The sequence below is a fragment of the Octopus bimaculoides genome, chromosome 1, assembly GCF_046866305.1.
Source record: "Octopus bimaculoides isolate indiv1 chromosome 1, ASM4686630v1, whole genome shotgun sequence".
Classification (NCBI taxonomy): domain Eukaryota; kingdom Metazoa; phylum Mollusca; class Cephalopoda; order Octopoda; family Octopodidae; genus Octopus; species Octopus bimaculoides.
Genome location: NC_142928.1, coordinates 97,207,303 through 97,232,436, shown reverse-complemented (window position 1 = coordinate 97,232,436; position 25,134 = coordinate 97,207,303). Strand labels below are relative to the sequence as shown.

Here is a 25,134-nt window from a genome sequence, read left to right as displayed (position 1 = left end):
AAAACTATAATTTCAGTGACTAATATAGGTACTGATATAGCTGTTGGTTAAAAAGTTTGCTTTGTAACCACAGGGATAGCACCTTGGCCATGTGCCTACTACAGATGGAAACTGCAGAAGCTCACCATATTGTATGACAGTTGATAAATTGGCAATGGGATTAAAAAAAATTAATCTCATTTAGACTGATCTCTGTGTATCTTTTTACATAAAGATGTAAGTCACTATTCAATTATACCAGATAAAATATTAACCAAGCACAACAGCAATCCATAAAAAACAAGCCAGTAAAATAAAACTTCTTTCTTTCAAAATCAACTGTAACAAAGAAATTTAGATACATTAGAATTTGATTAAGATTTTTGAACAAGTAAAAGATGTGAAGGAAAGAACATGCAAAAATAGTATGATATTTAGTGAAGTAGAAACTGAATAAAAGAAAAATCAAAGTTGGTTATTTTCGAAAAGTAACAAACTCATAAAAGTATCTATTGGATTATGATTTAGTAATGTTTATTTTATTGCAAAATGCTATGTTTCACTGGCTGTAAGCAGCCTTCTGTGCAATCAGTGATGAATTTAGAAACGTTTTCAAGAAAAGTGAGAAATAAGTTGTCAGAAATGACATAGAAGGGAGAAAAATGTAATACACATTGCCAATCAAAGCCCAATATCAAATTCTTCTTCACCCTGCTTTATTCAAGACTAATATTCTCATTATTATGATTATTATGTATCTATGTATGTAACTCCTTTTATATTACCCTCTCTAAATAGGTCAAACAAAAGAAATTTCGAGAATCCAGGAACCTTTAGATCACTTCTAACACTCAACTGAAGTATTTTGACTATATGCAAATAACAATTTGTAGTAATATATATTCACTGTCAAAATGAAAATATTGGTTAAATAAAGGATAAAAAATAAAACTCATTCCAAATTCAAAAGTAATTAAAAGTTGTGTTTTTAAACAATTTTACAGGTTTTAAATTTGAAATTAATGTATTTACACAAAATAATAGACATTATTATTACAAACATTAAACACCAAACACTTTTACCATTAGGCACATTAGGTTTAGAAAACACAAAATAATTCAGTTGTTGCATGACTTGCTAACAATAGCAGCCAAAACTTTCATAAACCACTCAGTAGGCTATATTGAATGATATAGTTCCTGATATGCAAATGAAATTGTCACAAACATCTTTCATCACAGTCTTTTAATGGATGATCTGAAACTACAGAACGAAGTTTACATTGAGCCAAATGCAGCAAGACACTGCAACCAAATTTCCCTAATATCACAACCGTCTTAAATTAAGAAAAGATATTTTAGAAAATGTAGTGTCAGATTGGATCCTACTGCATGGTGTCTTGAGTAAATTTGTTTTCTATAGTCAGATATGTGGATTGTACTTGTAATTCAAAAAGGTACAACCTTATCACACAATGTGTTGCATTGATTCTACCTGAGAATTATGTTATGGGAATATATGTCTGCTCAGCCAATTACATGTTAATTTAGGAGCAGGTAATCCAGTTGATGAAACTACTGAATCCTCATTGCTGAATGATGGAGATCCATCACACAATTTGGACTAAGCTTTGCCTGACAGTAAAACTTAGGGCCCCAGCCAAAGGAAATTTTATAATAAATCTGATTTACATTTGGCCAGCAACATTCCACTTTCAGAGCAAGATGGCCTATTCTGATATTTTCACATTGTAAGAAACACTATCTTTAGGATTTCCCAAACTGTCTTGATCAGATTCAGAAAAAGGCCAATGTGTTAGGTTTGAATTACCAATTAGACATTACCCAAAAGTTCAACCAGGGTACAAAATAAAATTACAGCCCCATAGCTAATTATGCCCAGAGAGGGAGGGAGGGAGGGAGAGGTGTGTGTGTGTGTGTGTGTGTGTGTGTGTGTGTGTGTGTGTGTGTGTGTGTGTGTGTGCGTGCGGAAAAGAGAGGTTAGGAAATGAATGAAAAACAACTTACAGGCATTAATAGGCAGTTCCAAATAAGTATATTATTAGTATCAACAATGATGTCACAATATGTTTTGTGGTTTGTAGATTTCAATTCAGCTAGTTCCTAGAAAAAAAGAAAGAAAACATTTGGGAAAGTTCATTTAACAGTTATTGAACAAATTACAAAAATGATTAAATAGGTTTGTTAAAAGTATATATTTTCAGCATTTGAATAATATCATGTAACTACTTGATGTGATGAACTGCCAGAGAAGTTAGTCAACAGTGGGGCAATTCAACCATTTTACTAGTAGACTGGTGGAAGAAACATCAATCAAAGATTATTTCTTCACTATAAAGAACAAGCAAACAATTTTGAAACACAAAAATGATATTCTTCAAACAGTAGTACTTGTTACCATATGACTTGTATGATAGCAAAGCTCTAATTAACCATCCTGCACACATATAGATATGAAATTTCAACATTTTGCAAGCCATAGCTCACTGAAGAATGCACTAGATGTGTTACAACATAACACCAGCTTTTTAAAGAAAGTTTTGTATAAAAATATTATAATCATTTTAAAACAAAAATGGGTGTAAATCACTGCAAAAAATACACATGCACCAGTACAATACTTTAAAAAATAATGTACAGCTTTTATCGATATAAATTTTAATTCCACTCACAAACTGAATAGAATTAAAATTAAAAGTGGGTAAGAAAATTTTTTAAAAAAGTCTAAATACTTAGGCTGTTGATGTCTCATATCTGAGGTTGGATGGTTGAAAAGCATATTCTCAAGTCCTCCAGGGTTTGAAGTTGTGACCTGTACCTGTTCTAAATAATACTCATGTTCATGGCAAAGAAAGTAGTATCAATAATACACAAGAAAAGAAAGAAGGCATTAAGTGCTTTCACTGTGACGAAGGGGTATTTCTGCCTGAAAGACAACCAGAATGAGGTTGCTGAGCCCTGCAAATTCAGTATTTATCAGCTCATTTTCTGAAACTGTAAATTTTGCTGACTGGTATACATGTAACACTAATAGGGGGCTCCAATAGAAGATAAGGAGGCATTCTATAACGATCTACAGAACTGTTTAAGCAAGTGGCAGTGAGGCCACTGAAGTTTGTGGATGATGGAGTCATTGTAGCATTGCCCAATAACTGGTGTGAGTTATCTGTTGGTTGTCCCTGACAAAGCATTCTGCAGTGACTTACTCACCCTCATGAAGCATGAGGTTGAATAATTACAAGAACATGCAGGACTTATGAGTGGAAAGTCATGCAATGAACAAAGACCAACATTGTGTAACATGTGCTGCAAGTCACAAGTGGTCAACTTCATTAACTTCAAAAAGGCCTTTGACAGAATGCAGAGGGAATCTTGATGTATGGAGCACCCAAGTGCTATACCAAGATTGTGCGATCACTTTACCAGGGAAAAGAATACTGACAAAACCAGAAGATGGAACAGATTTTGGATCATTACAGGAGTGCATCAGGGTTGCATACTGCTCCACTTTCTTGGCCCTGCTGGTGGTGAAATTGGTTATGAGGAAGTCCATGGAGGATGCAATGTAAAGCATCACAGAGAGAGAGAGAAAGAGAGAGAGAGAGAGAGAGAGAGAGAAAGAGAGAAAGAAAGAGAGAGAGAAAGAGATTCACAGACTGAAGGTCTGCAACCCCTTAGTATCATATCTACAATAATTGATTGCCAGTCTCAGCAATGAAATGATGAAAGTGATGGTTATTGGTAAGGCATAGCAGTACATCTGGTTGGAGGTCCACATGCAAAATCATTGATTTGTTCACATACTTAGCAGTAACATCAATAACAATGAAGACCTAGGTGATGATGTTGAAAAGAGAATTGGTAAAGCTCCAGCTGTCTTCCAGAACCTGAAAGCTGTATGCCCTAATTCCTACATTAATGAAAGTACCAAACTCTATAAACATCCATCATTTTGATGACAGTGACATATCCCTGTGAGAGGTGGAAAAGGTAGGATTTATAAAACTGCAAATGTCTTCTGAAGTCATTGCCTTAGGACTATACTAAGAATTTTTTGCCATGATCACATTACAGTCATAGAAAGAGTCAGGCTAAGTAACCTACGAGATACTAATTCCATGAGATGTAAGCTCAGGTACATGGCATGCATGCCTATGAATAGACCAGTGACAACCACACTAAAATTGAAGCCAGTTGGGAGCATAGGAGATGTAGCAAACCTATCAAGAACTGGTCACAAATTGTGGAGGACTTGACAGATGTGAGATTGGTCTGGGGGCAGGTTCATGAAAAAGCTTGCAGCTGTGGTGGCTGGAGTTCTCTGGTTATCCAAAACTCCATGGAGATCAGGTGGAATCAAGATGCAAGGTAATTAACCAATCTCATCAGAAGTTAATGATTATGGAATGAGGGTTTCTGTGGGGAAAGCAATGTGTAAAAACAATTAGAGTTTTTTTGCTTAGCCAGTGCAAACAAATCCTTAAGTTTCCCATCTGAGAATGGACACTGAGTATGCAGATACTAATTCATGCTTTCCATAACAACAAGAGAATAGTAATAATTTAGAACTGAAAATATCTTATAAACTACTTCAATAAACAAAGTATCTAGAATAAAAGTTTTTTCAAGATGTCTAATACAAACCTCTTTGAAAGCCAGGAGCTGAGCCTTTTCAGTTAGTTGATTCATTCAACTGAATGAAGGTGGGGAGGACTGATTCTTTAAATACTAACAGCTATCATTTGTGGCTAAACATCTTGAGATACATTCAATGCATTAGCTAATAGATTATCTGAGACAGGGATGGTAAAAAACTTTTTTCATATTCTTTGAAAGTTAGAATATCTATAATTTTATAACTTAATGATATTTTGATAGACTAAGTAATTGTATTATTCCGTAATTCAGTTTATGGAACTACAAACAGAAATTGTAAAGTATGACATACAAATTTCAGGATATAAACTTGTAATATAAACTGTAAAGAATATGGCTAAAAGGTTGGCCTATCACACAGCAGTATCATTTCCAGTGACTATGTACCCTACCACTACTATCATTATCATCGTTTGACATCTGCTTTCCATGCTAGCATGGGTTGGACAATTTGACTGAGGACTGGCGAACCAGATGGCCGCACCAGGCTCCAATCTGATCTGGCAGAGTTTCTACAGCTGGATGCCCTTCCTAACGCAAACCTCTCACCATACTACTATATTATTGTATTACTTATTTCTAAATTAGTTCTTTCTCTTTAAATGTTTTTTTATATGTACATACTGTAGAGCAAGTTTAAAACTTGTTACTTTCATATATAATAGTGGTTGCTTTTTTCTTTTGGAATGCATCTCAATTTACAATATGAAAATCAATGATAAAATAGGTTTTGCATTATGGAATTCTTCACAGTCAGATTTTCAGGAACATATGGGTAAATTCTAATTTTGAAATCTAAAATATAACTTCCTTAATACCTATGTGTTCCATCTTTTGTCCCATTCCCAACTAATATTTTCATTGATCTTAACATACATCTACCTGCACTCTTCACCACCTCCTCATCTTGATTGTGTGTAATAATCCAATGATTTGGGGCTTGTCTCTACCTCTTATCAAACATTTCTCATTTTTGAATCCGAAGTAATATAATTACCTTTTGCTAACACAGAAGAACATCACTTTCTTTGGGTTCTACTGTTTTACTATTTGATGTGGATTTTTTGCCTTTCACAGTTACTGTTGGATTTAACTAACACAGCAAGTATGGTGCATTACCTTTCTAAAGATGAGTGAAAAGAAATCAAATGAATGTGAAGGCAATAGTGTGTAAAGAGATTACAATGTAAATCCAGCATCTAGCTTTCCTAAAACTTTATTTTACACAAAAAAAAAGATGCAAAGGAAATCCCCACCAGCCATATAGCAACCCCCACCCTCCAAAAAACATTAAAACTAGCAATGTCTACAGTGGGAATACATATGTAACACTAAAGACAAAATTGGGTTGAGCACTCAAGCACTCATTCTTAAATACCTGGACAATGTTTTGTCATGGTTTTGAAGTGATACTTAAAATGGAAAAGCTTAAGTGTGTGGATTGATGATCAAACTTCATTAATATTAAAAATTTGACAATTTGCAATAAATGGAAGGTGAAACTTCTGATGCAAGACCTTTTCTTTTACAGTAAAGGCTAGTTTGAAAAATCTAAGAGGCACCTTAATTGGTTCAACATTAAAATGACAGAGGAAGCTGATAATTAGGCAAATTTTAGGCTGCTATTAATCATGCTAAGTGAAGAAAAAATTAGCAATAGACTTTACAGCTTCTAAAAACTTAACAAATGAAAGGAGAAATGTTGCTAGTGATTTTCAAAATCTGAAGGCTTTCAAGGGCTATGTTAAGCTTAATCTATATGTGATTCAGTGTTCAAGTAAGACTTGGATGACAACCAGCTTTTTCCAAGACTGGTTTACAAACATCTTTTTTGTTCCTTTTAGACACAGCACAAAGCTACCTAGTAAACTCAGATGACCTTTCTGATTATGCAAGTGTGGAATCTAATGGATTGAAGAAGGATAACTAATTTCAAAGTAACTTATAAATGATGGGGTCAAGTTGTTTGGCTAAACTCTTCAAAGTGGTGCTCCAGCATGACAGCAGTCCAATGAATGAAACAAGTAAAAGGTGGAAGATAAAATTACGGAAGCATTCAACTATGAATGGTGTTTTTGACCAGAATGTACCCATGATTTTACAGGTTTTCCACCAGCAGAGACTACATCAAGTTCAGCACACTATTATGATGCTGGCAAAATGATGTAAGATTTGAAGAAGTTATTGAAGACATCAATGAGTTGCCAGGATCCCACAGAGAAAGTTTTGTTTGATGAGGGGCTGATGATGTTAGAACAAAAGTGAGCAGCATAACAAGAGGAGAATATAGAAACTCTATCAATGCCATTTCAGTTTGCTGTAAAGAATGTGGCTAAAAGGTTGGCCTATCACACAGCAATATCATTTCCAGTGACTATGTACCATACTACTATATTATTGTATCATTTATTTCTAACGTAGTTCTTTCTCTTTAAATGTTTTATGTACATACTGTAGAGCAAGTTTGAAACTTGTTACTTTCATATATAATAGTGGTTGCTTATTCTTTTGGAATGCATCTCAATTTACAATATGAAAATCAATGATAAAATAGGTTTTGCATCATGGAATTCTTCACGGTCATATTTTCAGGAACATATGGGATGCCCGTATCTGTTAAAACTATATTATCATTTTATTCTAGCTTTATGTTTTGAGTTCAAATTCCACTGCAGTTGGCTTTGTCTTTTGTCCTTTCAGGATTGATGTAATTAGCTTCCTATTTTCCTTAAAGTTGCTGGCTGTGTGCTAAATTTAAAAAGAATTATCATTATTCATTGCTATACTTAGATATATCTCAATCTTAGTCATTAGTAACAATGTTTCAGCTGTTATACTCCGACATTATTCAGATGCCTGTTGCATGCAGTAAGAGTTTCAAAATTTTGAACTGAACTCTCTTCAAGCCATTGAGATAGATTGCTCCCATTCAGAGATATTCTTGTATTAGTTATCCTTGTAACAAAAATTTGCAACTTTAAATTGTCTTCCAGCATTTTATATCACTGACTGTTCCATAAAAGTTGGTGACTCCTTTTTTTCCTCCACAAATGATCAGTGATGTCTGATTTTTTTTTTGTTTGTCCATAGACAGACATGATGTTCCTCTAGTATTATTTTTAGTGTGAGGTAGTGGCTACCCTTATCTTTATATTGTCTGCCACAGTTGCAAGTGATGACATGTTATACAGTTCTTACTCATGATCTTTTCTGACAGAGGCATTATTTGGGAGAGATGTCACTCATAGTTGTATCAAATTATGGAACCCCCTCCCCCCACATGCCCAGAAAACAAACCAGTAACAATTTGTCTTAGAAAGACAAAGAACATTCTGAAGATCAATGGCACAGACAACATCAGGAGAGTATCATTTTTTTTTTGGTATACAAGTCAACGTTGTATATAGTGTAAACATTGAAAAACTGATACAATCTTTACAATCATTGCTGTAATTCACATGGAATTTTTGGTCCTCCAAGATGTCTTGGTGTACAAGTTGACCTACCTTTTTTGGCTGTAAATTTTAGTCTGAAATATTCACCTTGTATACCAGAAAATACAGTATTCAAAAGCAAGTCTAATCTTCAGGGACATCATTCTCAAACAAAGTTTCAATGGAGATCATGTATAAATACTGTATTCTCTTGCAGTTGTGGCAGAGAATACAAAAGAGAGAGTAGCCTCCTATTAAAAGTAATGCAAGAATATAAAGCTGTAATCTATAAGAAGACAGAGAAAGCAGGCATGGCTGATTGTTTGTTGGGGGGAAAGTAAAGTCAAAAACACTGGTGGGACAAGATAATAGGCAGAGGACAATACTGGAAGATGTTCGAAAATCAGCTCATATGCAGGACTGATAACCAACTCTGTAGACATAGCATAAAGTAAACAATAGATGGGAATCTTGGAGTCTTTAAGAAAATAACATTAAGCTCAAGACCATAAAAAAAAAAAGCACTGATTAAGTGTAAAGTGCTAGTGCATGTATGTATGTGTATATATACGCACGCACGCACGCACACGCACACACACACACACACACATCCAAAGCCTGAAAGACACGGGTTCCAGTTAGAGTCCTGTGAAACCTTAAGTAGCATGGAACCGTATCAAATTGTTTTAAATGATTATACACACACTCCAAGTAGAATGGGGAAAGTGGGGCAATTAGCATAGGAATATCCCTAGCATGTACAATGGAATAACTATGTAAATAATCTGTACCTGTAGTTAGCTCAAAAGATTCAGTTTAAAATTCCAAGAACATTACTAATTGCAATGGATGTTTAAAAAAAAAAAAAAAAAGCTCCAGAGAATACAATGGCTTTAATGTGACTATTACAACCAACTAAAGGACTGGTCTGGAAATATCACAGTATAATAATTCATTTCATAAATTCTGCTGAAAGTATATTGTTGGTTAGAATTAAAATCCCTATCCTCAATACAGTGACATGGATATAGTAATAATTTAAGCACAAAGCCAGCAATTTTGAGGGGGAGTGGTTTAGTTGATTGTCAACCCTGGACAGATTCAAGTTGACCTCAGCAGGATATAAACACAATGAACCAGAACAAATACTGCAAAGCATTTTCTCCAATGCTCAAACGACTGCTAATCCATTGACGAGATATAATTATTTCTAATATAAGCAAGCACAAGACCAGCAATTTTCAGAGACAAGTTTAGTTGACGCACTACCCTGAGTAGTTCGACTGGTACTTTGACTCAAGAGAATGAAAGGTACAGTTGAGCCAGAATGTAAAGATCTGTAAATAATACTACTAGGCACTTTGTCTACCACTCTAAAGATCCTGCCAAACCAACTCTCTAATTTTAAGAAACCACAGACACACACAGAAGAAAAGCCTCATCAAAAAAATCTTTAGGAAGAAGTGAAATGTGCAAAAAAGATGAGATTTTTGGTACAATCATTTTCCATGTTACAGAAACTCTGGATATATGGAATTCCATACTGAACAGAAGTTGGAAAATATGACCACTAACTTTAGGGTACAGTTTGCAATTCTTACTCATACAGAAACTCAAGTAAATTTAGCAATTATAAAAATTTCCTGAATCTCACCAAACACATTCACTACTCAATATCACTTACTCATTCTGCCTGAGCATGCACTAATTCTACCAACATGATTATTCTTTGATCAACATACTTGTCAGTATCTGCTTACTTTCTTCTTAGCACTCCATCCTTGACTTTGATCTTGCCACTAACTTTAACCCTTTAGCATTCACATTATTTTGTCAAAAGTAATGCTTATTTATTCACATTGTTTTGAATAATGCATTATCTTTTAGCTTTGCAATTTTGAGGAGTTAACTTATTGTGGGGTTGGTGTGAGAGGTCACATCTGGTTTGTTTAAATATAAGATAGAATATTTTGGCTGAATATGGCCAGTTTAAATACTGAAGGGCTAATCAAATAGCACATGCTCCAACAGGTTTCATTTACTCATATTTTTGCATCCAAAGCAATAACAAAACATTTGTCAATGCAGAATATCACTACTTTGCTTGGATTCTAATGTTTTACTATTTGGTGTGGTTTTCTTGTCTATACTGTTACTATTAGATTTAATTGAAGCATATAGTACATTACCTTTATACAAGGGGACTGAAAAGAAACCAACTGGAAGACAGCAAAAATGAATCAAAAGCAATTTCAAAGTCATCCAACATAATCCTGTTTTATAAAGGTTTAATAGGTGCAGGAATGGTCCCCAACCACATGGCTTTGTGCTCAATCCTACTGCATTGCATCTTAGGCAAGTGTTCTCTATTATAGTCCCTGGCTGAACAAAGCCTTAGAACAGGAGTGGGCAACCTTTTTGAGAGTGCATGCCAAAACTGGCAAAATCTGACACAAAATTCCATGTGCCAACCAATTTTTTTTTTGAGAACATATCAGGGTACTTGATATTTCTTAAGAAAATGTATGTTAAGAACTTTTTTAATAAATGATAAAAAAAAAAAAAAAAAAAAAATCACCACAGAGTAGTAAAACACAATATATAATGATGGATAATGTATTTATTCACCTTCAAAGTTATATCTAAACAACAATGAACCTTTGCCACTTTCAAAAGAAAGCATCAAATAAAATATCAGTCCAGCAGAAAACTTGCTGACAACCTTTGCCACTTTCAAAAGAAAACATCAGTCAGATGAAATATCAGTTTGACAGAAAACTTGCTGACTCAGATTATTAGTGGAAATTCTGCTCCTGCATCACTGATGACTGATTTTGTATTGGGGTTTATATTTTGTAACCTTCAGAAATATGCATGCACTCCTAGTTTCATCTGTCAGGTTACTCCTATTACAAAACTTAAAGTTCATCACTGAGAACAAGGATTCACAAGCATATGAAAACATGGATATTAGTGCTGTTGCAAAGTCTTTTAAACTGGAAAAATCTTCTGAAATGGCATTCCAAATCCTTTACAATTCATTTTCTTCACTCCTCTCTGGTACTCCTGTCTCTACTTTTTTTCAATACTTTCTAAGACTATGCTAAGGTCAATAAATTTTTGCTTCCAAATTTAGCTACTTTGAAATTCAATCAACTGCATTTCAAAATCAACCATGTCTATCCATGAAAACATTTGTAAGTTTAGTTCTCCCAGTTTGATTAATGTCTGGAAACTTCATGAATTTTGCTATCTCTTCCAGTTCACTGAATTCAGCAAACTTTGTAAAAAAACTGCTCAACAGTTTGACTCAATGTTTACAAACAGCTTTTGAAGGCATTAGCATTCTGTTCTGTTACCTTTTGATAGATCATTGATGTACCTCTAGGTTTGGGAAGTATCTAAATTTCATTGTTCACATCCCTCTTAAAATCTAGTTTCATTTCAAAAGCCTTTATGTAACCAAACATAACATCAAGTGTCTTACAAGAGCCCTGTAATTTAACATTCAAGTCATTCAAATGTTCCCAAAAATCTGCAAAAAACACCAGTTTACAAACCCACAAGATGTCAGACAATTCTTGATAAGAAACATGTTGATCATTCAAAAAGAGCTTTATCTCATTTAAGCATTCAACAAATCGTTTCAGAACCAAACCTCGGTTAAGCCATCGAACATTGTTGTACATTTTCAGTCCTTTATATACAGATTCTACCCCATTCTGCAAGAATACAGCATAATGATGACATTACTGCTGTAGCGTGCATCGAGAGAAATTTTGAATAAGTAGGTGAGGCAGTTGTCTTGTCAACAAACACTGGCCGATTCTGGGAGGAGATCATTAAAGGTAGGCCTAATTTGTAATGTAAAATGTATATGAGCAATAAAAAGTCACTATATACTATTGAAAGTCATTAAATGGTGAATTACTAGAGAGAGGGTTTCGCATGCTAGAAACAAGTTATTGGCATGCCAGGGGTTGCCCACCCCTGCCTTAGAAAATTAAAGAAACCCGTTTTGTATGTGTGATGATATTTTAAGCAAGCATCACCATCATACAGTGTTATTCATTTCCAATCTTCTGTGAAATGTCTGGCTAAGGAGAAATATTACCTTACTTATGATAGGAAAGGTATTTAGTTGTTTAAAAACTGCTTCAACAAATTCCATCTGACTTGTGCTAGTATGGAAAAGTAAATGGTAAAATGATGATGTGCAAGAAAAACTCAGCCATTTGCTAAAACATTAAAGCTTACAATGAGTATAGTAGGAACAATATGTGAGAAAAGTAAATTAGGTCAAGAATCGAGTAACTACTCCATTAAATGGACAATTTCTCCCCCCCCACCCCCATAAATCTGAAGTGATGTGTAAAATGGAATAGCTCAAGTTCCATTTAGGTGTTGGGATCAGCAATCAGACTGGATATAATGCACTGATAAACAGTGGTCATTCAAGTAAGAATATAAATTTGTACAACAATTTTCAGAAAGTGAAAAGTACAACTTTCAATGCAAAACCTTTTCTTTGTTAGTAGGCTGGTTTGAAAATCTTAAATGGCACCCTAATTAATATAAAAATGACAGGTGAAGCTGTCAGTGCTGATACAGAGGTTACCTCTAATTATCTTGAGCTGAGAAAAATTACTGAAGACATGTTTCTAACGAAGAAAAATCAGCACCAGGCTTTAAAAAAAAAAGCACCAAAAGTCATCTGAGGCTTTTATAGAAAGAAATGTGGCTGGTAATATGACATTAAAGCTCCTACTTGTGTATCAGTATCCAAAATCCAAAGACTATGCTAAGTTTAATCTACCTGTAATTTGGCATTCAAATAGGAAGGCTTGGATAACTACCAGCATTTCCAAAACTGTTTTACAAGTACAATGCCAGGTGTAATTATTTCCAACAAAGCATCACCCTTTTAGACAATGCACTAAGCTACCCAGTGAACTTAATATTTCTGATAATGTGAGAGTGGAATAACATACCCAAAAATATAACTTCCTCAGCCAATGGATCAAAGCAATAGCTAACTTCAAAGCATATGAGAAAATTTTTGGGAAGAATAAGACTGGAGTTAGAGACATCTAGAAAGGGCTTGACACTATGGATGCAGTGGATAATATAGCTGAATCATGGGATGAAGCAAAACACACAGCTATGAGTGAATATGTTGTGGCGAGAGTCATTGACACCCCTGTGGGATTGGAAGAATGGACTAGCCAAACTCTTATAACGAGTAGTGTATTAGTTGAGATGAAAGTCTTAGTTGTTGAGAGTTTGTATTTATTGGAGTATTGTGCTTAGTGAAGTAATCTGAAGTACATCGTGTGATGACAGTTGTGTCTATCCCCACTTTGTGAAATCTGTATATTCAATGTATAGAAGGATATAAAAGTGGCAACGAGTTTATTTGAAGCTTATGTTGGACATTAACATTTTGTTCTGATAAAAAAAAATTTCAAAAACCCAAAAATTAGTTTACATGGAAGACTTAGCCTTTGTGGTACTGTTGCAACAGCAACACAGTTACAGCAGCAATAACAACAATACCAACAGTTGCTGGAATTAATGTTGAAGTCCTCAAATACTTCAGGTTCGTTCTCACCAGACGGTGTAGCAAATGCAATTTCAGAATTCAGTTATAACACAGAAGAGAAGATGGTATTACTTTTTCTGCATATTTCCAAAGATATGAAGAAATCTTTAAAGAGGAATGCAAAAATTGGATGGACAAATGAAAAGGTACAACTACTTTTAAGAAAATTATACTCTGCCGAACATGAAAAATGCGCTAACTACATTATGCAGGGGGGAAAAAAAAAAAAAAAAAAGGGAAATTTGTTTCGATGAAACAAATTAAAAATTTTCAGTGAGAGGAGTTCCCTGTTCAATACTCAGGATTGTTTGAATCTAGTAAGAAAAAAAAAGAAAAAAATCATTACCTATGCTGGAGTAGCCAATCGAGAATGTGAAAAATTTAAACTAAAAGAATTAACCCTGGGCATCTTCAAATGTATAATTTTTGTTCACGGGTTAACTGCAAGCAAAGATGCAGAGATACGTGCCGGTTATTGACAAAATAAGAACAAGACCAGAATTTGACTTTGCAGGTAGTGGCAGAGGAATGTCAGAATTATTAATCTACGACATGACACAAAGAAAATCAATGAAAAGCATTACTATCGCTTACAAGACTCAATCCATGCTACAAGTGCAGAGGTTTACATTTTAAAAATAAGTGTGTTTAAAAATTTTAAATGTTTTACCTGTCAAAAAATCAGACATAAAAAGCTCACATTGCAGAGTAAAAAAAAAAAAAAGGCGGAATGAAAAAAAGTCTAGGAAGGTTTTCTCCACATAAAGTCTAGGTGAGGCTCAAAAAAGAAAGTTTGTGTACATAAAAATTAATAACGTGAATGCGAAGTTACAGCCAGATACAGGCAGTGATATTACAATTATTAACACCGAGACATGGAAAAAAAAAAATAGGAAAGCCCACATTGATGGAAACTTTAAAAATTGCTAAAGGTATCTCAGGAAAAAAATTACATTTTTTGGGTGAAATGACAAGTTACATTTTGGGGTAAAACCTCGAAAGCAAAATTTTTGTTAAATAATGCAACAAACTGGTTGGTATTGACTGGATGGAATTGTTTAACTTATGGGACCTCCCCATAAATCTATTCTGTAAAAATATAAATGGTTTTTCCTCCAGTAAAAATAAGTCATCAGATGAATTGAAAGAAAAGGTAAAAAAAATTTTTCCCTGAAATTTTGTCCGATAAATCAAGTCCTTGTGCCAAGACAAGGGTATGTTTTCAAAGAAAATGCCATACCAGTATTTAAACCAAAATGAATGGTACCCTTTGCAGCGATGAAACAAGTCAATGAAGAACTAGAGAGACTAGAAAAAAGTTGGAGTTATCCAAAAAGTGGAATATTCTAAATGGGCAGCCCCCAACTGTGTATATCAAGAAAAAGAGTAATAAAATCAGTGAGTACTGATTTTTCCACTAGGTTAAATGAATGTCTTAAAAAGTGCCACTATCCGCTACCTACTCCGGAAGATATTTTAGCAGAATTAAACAGTGGAAAGATACTTTCTAAATTGGATCTCTCTGATGTGTACCTACAAATTAGAGTATATGATGAATGCTTGAAATACCGAACAGTTAACACGCATAAAGGACTGTATAAGTACAAGAAGTTACCAATTGGTCTAAAAGTTGCACCAGCGATTTTTCACCAGATTATCGATACAATGTTAGTGGACTGTGAAGTCAGAATTCCTTATCTGGATGATATACTCATTAAATCTGGGGATCAACATGTCGAGCACATAAAATATGTATTTGAAACAAGTATTACAGCTTTACCTTGAGTGAAGAAAAGTGTTAATTTTTCTTACCGGAAATAAGATATTTAGGACAAGTCATTGACAGAAATGGATGATGACCTGACCCATCAAGGGCAGATGCAATTAAAAATATGCCTCCTCCGACTAATAGAGTGACCTTACAAGCATGTTTAGGACTGGCAAATTACCAAAATTACATCCCAAAATATGCATAAGGTTAGGGCTCCACTGAATAATTTGCTGAAAAAAGATATGAAATGATATTGGTCAGAAAATTGCCAAAAGGCATTTGACGAAATTAAAAAAATATTAATACCTGATTTGTCATTAGCTCACTTCAATCCTGCAGCAGAGATTGTTGTAGCTTCAGAAGCTTCTGAGTACGGTATAGGAGCAGTAATGCTACATAAATATAAAGATGTTAACACGAGGGTGGTGGTTCATGCCTTACGTTCTCTGATATCAGCAGAGAAAAATTATGGTCAAATCCAAAAAGAAGCTCTAGCAATCATTTTGAAGTGAAAAAATTTCACAAATTTTTGCACGGTAGAAGTTTTCATCTACAAGCAGATTACCAACTGTTATTATCGATATCTGGGTTGAAAAAAAGGAATTCCTACCCATGCTGCTAATAGGTTACAACATTGGGTTGTGATATTAAACTACGATTTCAAGAAGAAGTATATTCCATGCTGATTGTTAATCAAGATTGATTTTTTAAAAATGCGGAACCATTTGAAGATACTGTGATTGCCGCTTTGTGAGAGAAAAATGAAATTGAAAAGGTTTAATGTCATTTGTGACCTGCCAGTTATTTTACAAGACAAAATTGAAATCAGAAAATGATAAATTCATTATAAAAATGAAAGAAACACTGAAGGCTAAAGAAAATATGTGTAACACAAATGCAAACCATCTCTCACTGTGTGACAATCTGTTGATGTATGCACAAAGAGTTATAGTGCCAGACGCACCACAAAAGTGTTTATTAAAGGAAATCACTAATGAGAAGTTATGTATAATGGCCAACAATGGACTGTAACATTGAAGAGATTGAAGAGTTGGTGAAATCCTGCAGAGGTTTTGCCCTTGCAGCCAAGTCACCACCAGTAAAATTCCAACAGTGGCTTAAAACTGACAGTCCATGGACTAGGCTACATATAGATTTTGCTGGACCAATAAATGGCACAAATTACCTGATTGTAGCAGATAGTTATACTAAGTGGCCAGAAATATGTAGATGTAGGAAATCAACCTCTACGGTAACAATAGAATTTCTTCATGAACTCTTTGCAAGATATGGTGTCCCGGACACCATAGTATCCTATAACCGTACACAGTTTATGGCGTATGAGGTTTTAAAGTTTTTGCAAAATGTACGCAATTCAACATGTCTACTATGCCATATCACCCAAGATCAAATGGGCAAGCAGAATGGTTCGTGGATACATTTAAAAGAACATTGAAGAAATTAGGAAACCAGCTAGTTGATGATGTGCATTGACACAATTCTTGAAGGTTTATAGGATAACAAACACTTATTCAGGCAAATCGCCTGCGGAACTAATGTTTGCTCGAAAAATGAAGTCAATTTTTGACAAGCTGTTACCAGTAAAACGAATAGGAGAAAGCACTAAAAATATGACAAAGTATTTTAATATGAGTGACAAGGTGGTTTTCAAAATATATAAAAATGGAAGAAGGTTAGGAAGACGGAATAGTAACAAAACAAATAGGCAAAAGGATGTATATGATAAGAGGTGAAAATTCGGGACACAAAAGTCATTTAAACCAGCTAAAAATTAGATACACAGAAAAAGAAAGATACCCATGGAAGTGCTCAACGACACCTTTGATGTTACAACGCCACAAGAAGTCAAACCTAAACATAGCACAAGAAAGAGGAAACAGAATGCTTGGAAGTAGAGCCTAAATGGAAGAAATATTAAACTTCCTTAGGAAGTCAAATCTCAAAGGGGGAGATGTTGGGTGATAGTCATTGACATCCCTGTGAGATTAGAAGAATGGACTAACCAAACTCTTATAAAGAGTAGCGTATTGGATGAGATGACGGAAGCTGCAGGAGTCGTTGAGAGTTTGTATTTATTGGAGCATCGTGTTCAGTGGAGTAATCTGAAGTATGTCATGTGAAGACAGTTGTCTATTCCTGCTTTGTGAAATCTGTATATCCAACATATAGGATATAAAAGAATAGCATTTGGTAAAACAGCCAGATTACCTGTGATTTTACAAATTTTTCAACAGCAGAAAATTTACAGCAACCCAGCAAGAAATTGTGATACTGATAACTATAGGTTTTGAAGAAGTCATAGATGATGGTGTGGCTTAGTTGCTAGGATCCCATAAAGCTTGTTTAATGAGGAGCTACTGATGCTAAAGCAAAAATGAGCTGAAGCACAAAAAGATGTTACAGAAATCCCACCTACTCCACTCCAGTCGGCAGTAAAGAATATGGCTAAAACTTTGACAATTATAGAAGAAAGTCAGTTTTTGGTGATAACAAAAAATACAAGAGCAGTTCGCAACAAGATCAGTTTCTATAGAGCTGTAGAAAAGAGGTGGAGCATTTTAAATGTAAAACAGCTTCAAATAAGTTTTTGCACTTTCACTTCCAGTAACTTCCACTGCACTACCATAACAAGCATATCCCATTCTATGATGTCATAATCAATATTCCCAGATTATTCTTATTTATTCCCTAATGAATAAGCAAAAAACATTTTTCTTTTAAATTTAAAAAATGAGAATACATACTGTATGTGTTTAAAAATTCACATTTTCATGCATAAAAGTGATCAAATTACATATTTTTGGTTAAGAAACATTGATCAGTATGCATCTCAATTTAACAAAGAAATCAATGTCAAAATTTTCTGGAACATGGAATTCTTTAACACAGGGAGTTGTCTGTATTAATATCTTATACAGTATATAAATTTAAGAAGAGTAAATAAAATGGAAGTATTTATCAATTTTATGAATTGAAATATACGTATCCCTGGATAGGGATACGAAGCTATTGCACAAATACTCTTGGTAAATAAAATGAAAATAATTTAGTAAAAGAAGTAAATCATTTGGTTTTTAGGACCCTCATCCCACACTTCATTGTGAAAAATATATCAGGAGTGAGGAATAGAAATTGAGTCCAGATGATTGAAGGTCGAAAGTACGACAGACATTCACAATGTTATTTTAGTAATACAAATGTCTCAATTCACTGACAACCAACTAAACACTCCAGGTTTTTTTTAAATATCTGCATTTTCCATTTTACCACAAAAACTTGTGTACACCTGTGGACCATATACAATTATAGAGTACCATAGCAGTGGTTGCAAATACCCAATTCAGATTGTTATGAACTCAAGCAAATAAGCTAAAAATGTAACATTAAGAATATGTCAGTGGTCTAGTAGATAACAGCATTATTACTCTTAGTTTACAAACAAAAAGGTTTCTAGTTCAAATTTAGACTAGCACTGAGTACATATCAAGAAAAAAACGATGACTGAAATCCAACTGATTAGATATGAATCATCATCATCATTTAATGTTCATTTTTGATGCTGGCATGGGTTGGATGGTGCGACTGAAAACTGGTAGTCTGGAGAGCTACACCAAGTTCCAGTCTTATTTGGCATGGTTTCTATGGCTGGATGCCCTTCCTAGCACTATAATAATTCTAAAAGATGGCTACAAACATGAAAATTAAAAATATTTAAAACAAGTCCATTCATTCAAAAATGGATGATTCACAAAAGTCACTATTTAACCATTCAGAATTAAAACATGGCCCATTCAAGCCCTCATCATTGACAGTTTTCAGACAAAAGTTGGTTTCTGACATGATTATTTGAAATACCTACAATGAATATGAACTAATGACCTATGATTCACAAGATGTAGTTTAATATATTATCCAATATTCAACACAAACAGATGTATTTTCTATACATCATTTACACCGACTCCATTAATTCCTTTTGTATAAAAGACTCAATATTTTAGCATTACATGATCATAAACTGCACAACTCTATCAACAGAAGCAGGACTGAAGAAACAAGGTGTTCAGTTGGTTTCAAATAAAAAGATTAAATACTAAATATAATTGCTACTGAAAGATGACAGGGCCACTTGAGAGCACCAAATAATAAAACAGTTGGGCACATCATTAACAAGAAAAATGCCAGAAAATTCTTTGGAATATGAGAAACTGTTGGACACATTCAGTTATTGTTATGTTTGAAAATCAGTTTTTTGAAAGGTCAGGAAAAAATACATACACAAAATACTTCTACCATACATAAAGCAAAATGGCTATCCAGACTACTTTACTATAGGCAACTTGATATAGACTAAAATACTAGATGATGGAAATATTGGCCTTAAGGTGCTTTGATTAATTTATTCTTTTATATGAAAAACCTAGCTCTTCAATGTAATCAATGTAAACTTGGCAACTTGCTCTTGCTACCCAAAACATCGTTATAATATTTAAAAAGAAGGAATTCCTAAAAACAGAATATTCTAGAAGAAACTTGCTTTAGTTTATCTTCAATTTCAAATATAACTGTTTGAGTGAAATTGTGAAGATTAGTTAATATTCCAAATCTACAACTTATCATTGTGAATGCAGGAAAAACTGCAATAAAAATATTTTAAATAAGCAATCTAAAATATGTAAAAAGAATGTTAAATAGTTATGTCAATGATTGGTAAAAGAAAATGATTTCACATCAAAATTTGAGAGAAATTTTGCTTCAATCCAATTAGTACAATGCATTTATACATAACTAATTTACTTTGCTATTTATTGCATAAGAAATATCAAGAAGTAGTATTATCTTTCTTTACTCTTAAAATACATATTCTTTTCAGCTCATGTTAAAATGCTCGACACCAATTTCACCTACTCATCTACATACCATAGTGTGAGGTGGGGACCATTTAAATATTTTCTGCAAAATTTCCATATTTGCATGAGAATACACTTTCTCCATAACTGGCACTGTCAGTTACAGATGAGTGTTCCAGTTGATTCAGTCAATAGAACATCCTGCTTGTGAAATTAATATGAGAGTGGTTGAGAACTCCCTAGACATGCGTACCCTTAACATAGTTTTCAGAGATTAAGCATGATACATAATGTGTCATGGCTGGTCCTTTGAAATAAGGTACTACTCACTTTTTTGCTAGCTGAGTAGACTGGAGCAACATGAAAGTGTTTGGCTGAAGGACACAACACACTGCCAGAAATACACTAACCATATGCCTTCACTATACTTTCCCTAAAATCCAAATTTTAAAAATGTAACAATGCTGCTATTATTGTTCAGCACTCAATTATGTAATAAGGATGGAACCTCTTGTCAGCCAGGTAGGGGGAAGCAATAGTATAACAAAATGGATGATGCATGTTTTGAACTACATAATATATAGTTAGTAATTTAGCACCAGGCACTAAGTTATTTTCTGTTCAGTCCATTTATATGGAACTAAGAATATAAATAAAAAAACACAAGCTAAATAACTAAAAAATGGAATATATTGGTTGCCAGATTATTTACAGTAGCAAAAATTAAGATTAGGCCAACAAAGAAACTTTAGAAAAATAAAAAGGAGTGGAACAACTCAAAGAAACCTTAATGATTCTATATCATGTGGAACATTTTGGTAAAAGGTTGATACACAATGGGTTCAAATATAATTAAACTCACAACAAACTAGAACTGAGCCAGTAAAAGTCATAACATTCTGAGGATGAGAATATATGTCAATCTGAAATTGCTGTACTCTTAGCTACCTTTGGCAGAGTGCAGAATACAAAGACGGACTTAATCTAAAACTACCCCAACTTACAGGCAGCAGAAGTCATTGAAAGGTCATTAAGTGTCATTAGCCTTGGTCAAGTGTTAGCAGTAAAATAGGTGGTGGTGATATCATTAGAGTCTGAAACAGTATAAATAATCAAAATACCAATTCCGGCCAGTTAATCTGCTCCCATATATGGAAATGACCAACTGGCTTTTACAATAGAACCATAAACTACTTACTCTAATTTTAGTTACTTGGACATTAAGTATGACAACTCAAGTAGACAGACACTATTTACATATAAGCAATACTAAGACATTGGTGAATAAAAAATTCTTATTAAAGTTGCCAAAAATTTATTGAAAGACATGTCACACTTACTGAGTGGCTCTCACACTCAGCGACTAGGCATAATTGCAAAGTTTTAATTAATGCACATTATCCGAGATGAAAAAAATTAAAAGCAGTATCTAAATGAATTTAAACCCCTAAGCAACCCAACATGTTAAGACCCACCACCTTGTAGAGGTTTGGCCATAAGAGATGTGAGGCAAATTCCTTTCCAAGCTATGTTGTTTCCTTCAGAGCAATTATAACGCAGAGACAAAAGGATTTTGTATTGTTTGGCTAAAATTCAATCTGTAATGATTATAAAAAAAGAAAGAAAGAAAAAGTAATGAAAACAACACAAAACTGGTTTGAAAAGATTAGATCAATAAGTGTCAGCTTCATTGATAAACTTAGCAAGCATCCTTCATAATATGTGATTATCTGAAAGGTTCAGTCAGATTTAACGGAAACAATAATTTGACATGCATATGAGTGCTTGCTAACACCTTCAACAATGAGCACACTAAAGGGAAGGATAAATCAACTGTGATGTCTTCTAAATAGGAACCTTGTTTACATTAAAAAATAGAAGCTATACTCTGCTTATCTGTGAAGGTAACATGCTCTCAATATTCATTCCGAAGCTAACTTGTTAGGATGAATCTGCAATGCAGTATTATAATGAATATCTACATATTCAAATCTAATGTAAATAAGTCAGTTCAAGATTTGGTCGACTCCTAACAAGTACTTTTCACTAACAACTTTCAAATTACACTTGCATCTGTCTTTCCAGCGTTCAATGAAATTATCTATTGCCAGTCACTTTCTCAATCAATTGGTACTCAATATTCTATACCTAGCAAGAAGACATTATTAACTAATTACTTTGTATCCTTCTTTTACTTCATGGCATCACTTACAAATGGTTGATACAGCCTCAACTAGTGCAATACCATTCCTTCATAGTAACACTTCTCTTCATGTACACTGAAAATATATATTTTTCAAAAGAATTTCATTCCAGAAGTTGACTAAATTTGAAATCGGTAATTGGTATAGATAGCCTTTTAGTTGTACTTTTTTTCTATAATTTTCGAAAAGGGCCACTGTAATTATTTACGACCAGTATGAAAACTTCGAAATTATATTTTCTAGGTGAGATTTGAAGTTATTCTCATCAAAGCACAATACATATGAATTCATAATTTATTTTAAGTACGATGATACATGTACAAATGGCAGTGCTCCAGCATGACTACAACCAACTGGTTGAAACTAATAAAATTTATGAAAGGTGTTGAAGAATACAATTTAGTAAAATACTTTCAATATTTTGTCTTCAACAAATTCTAACTGTGAATTCACAAATAAGGTTGAAACCAAAGTATTGAATAAAGATCTCTCTATACTTTGCACTATGTGATTTTTTTCAATTTCCTAAAAATATTGTTTCTGAAGCAATTTTCAACACAAGGCTTATATAATTATGACTGTATCCAGGAGCAGCTGCTTCTCTTCTGAAAATGAATAATTCAGATTATCAAGGTACAAGCCTGGTTTTGTAGTTAAGAAGTTTGCTTAACAACATGATTTTGGGGTTCAAATCCCACTGCATGGCATCTTGGGCAAGTATTTACCAGAGTCCAGGGTTGGTCAAAGCCTTGTGAGTGGATTTGGAAGATGGAAACTGAAAGCTTACATATGTATGTTTGTGTATGTGTCTCCTTGTCTTGATGTCATGCGATAGTTCTAACTGTAAATGAGCATTGCCATCATACAAGCAGCATCCAATTCCAATCTTTTGTGAAATCATAAGGCCATGGGGAAGTATTGTCTTACTTGGAAACAGGTGAAGGTTAATGACAGGAAGTGCATCTGGCTGTAGAAAATGTTTCAATGAATTCAGTCTAACATGTGCAAGCATGGTAAAGTGAATGTTAAAACAGCAAAGTCCTTTTTAAAACCATCACATCATGGATTATTAGTTAACATTTACCATTTCAATAACAGCAATTGACACATGTTTGTACTATGAGGAGTTTCAAAGAAGTTAAAATGTAGGAGAGATTGCAGTTCTAGGTTATCATTGCAAACAAAGATTAGATTATTAAGGTAGAATTAGAGATAGTTATAGATCTTTGGGGAATACTCATTGAGTGAGAAACCAATAAAATAGTGAGTAATAAAACAGTTCAGAATATGTAGAAGTGGAAGGTCTAGCTACATTTTCACAGTAAATTCAATGAAAGGCTTTGGGAATTTCTCAGATAACTCAGCATGTCATTCTTCACATACAAACCATGGAAAGAGAATTGTAGCTACTGTTAGGTTGACTGGAACAAAACCAAGCACAACTAGGTGTTTGTAAGATTAAGGAGGAAAAAAAAACAACAACCTAGTGGCAATTGTTAGCAATTCTCAAAAGTAAAGATAATTTCAGTTAAGAATTTCTCAATTTACCTCACTACATTAGTAAAATGTCAAATATGGGTTTAGCTTTCTGAATAGAAATTACTGAAGTTGTATCACTGAATGATGATTATTGATAATGTATTGTATGAATGATAAACTTTCATAATTCTAAACATGGTTTTAGTAGGGAAAGATAAAAGCTGCACAGAAATAGAATAATTTATATCTGAAGGAAAATGAACTTTGTATCAACCTTTTAATATTCAAACCAGCCATATCAAGCCCAAATATGCTTCTTGTTTTATGTTCAGACTGACCAGATCAGGCCTCTTATACCTACTCTACAGTGTCAATTTAAAAATAAACAATCCCATCATTGAAATCTCAAGGCTACAAGATAATGATAAATACAAAACAATGTGAATAAAGAACCAATGCACTTAACGCTAAAAGGTTAAAGATGAAAAGTTTACGAGATGATAAAAAAAAAAAAAAAAAAAAAAAGACTTCAGTGAGGTTTGTTTATGCAGAAAAATTCTGTTTGTGATAATGATCATGATCATGGCTAGATCTGGTTTTAAAAAATGGGACTTTGGAGTTGCATACTTGGAATTAGCAATCAAAAATAAGGTTTGTGAAGAGCTGAAGTTGTAATCACTTAGAGTACTTAGCAGTGATCTCAAGTTCTCTAATAATGGAACATTTCATAGATATATAAAGGCATACTGATAATCAGCGAAGAATAAGTCATAACTGTATGTTTGCAGAATTAAAAGACTAAGCTATATGAAATTAATGGCCTAAGTTCAACTGATGTAAATTAGGTCTTTGTAAATTAAAGCAGCAACTGAAATCTTTATTTTAGACATACTGCTAAGTAAAAGGATTCTTAATTTAAATTTGTATAGCTATGTAATGTAGCAAGGAGATATAAAAATGAATTTTCTGAAATGGTTTGTACTGATGTATATGATAACTATGATCACCCAAATCTATAACTTTTAAAATGTTACAAAGTAGCCACAAAGGAACCATCTAAATCAAAACCATAATGCTAGAAAATTTTAGAATAACACTATATCTGGCAAAATACAAT

General features: G+C 33.7%; 1 protein-coding gene across 1 annotated transcript in view; it reads right to left on the bottom strand.

Annotated features, from left to right (window-relative positions):
- The window catches only part of LOC106875018 (ubiquitin-conjugating enzyme E2 L3), a 38,317-nt gene that overhangs the window by 9,838 nt on the left and 3,345 nt on the right, over positions 1 to 25,134 (bottom strand). The window contains exon 2 of the mRNA XM_014922970.3: positions 2,008 to 2,103. Coding sequence (XP_014778456.1) covers positions 2,008 to 2,103 — 96 coding nt within the window. The remainder of the gene's footprint in view (positions 1 to 2,007; positions 2,104 to 25,134) is intronic.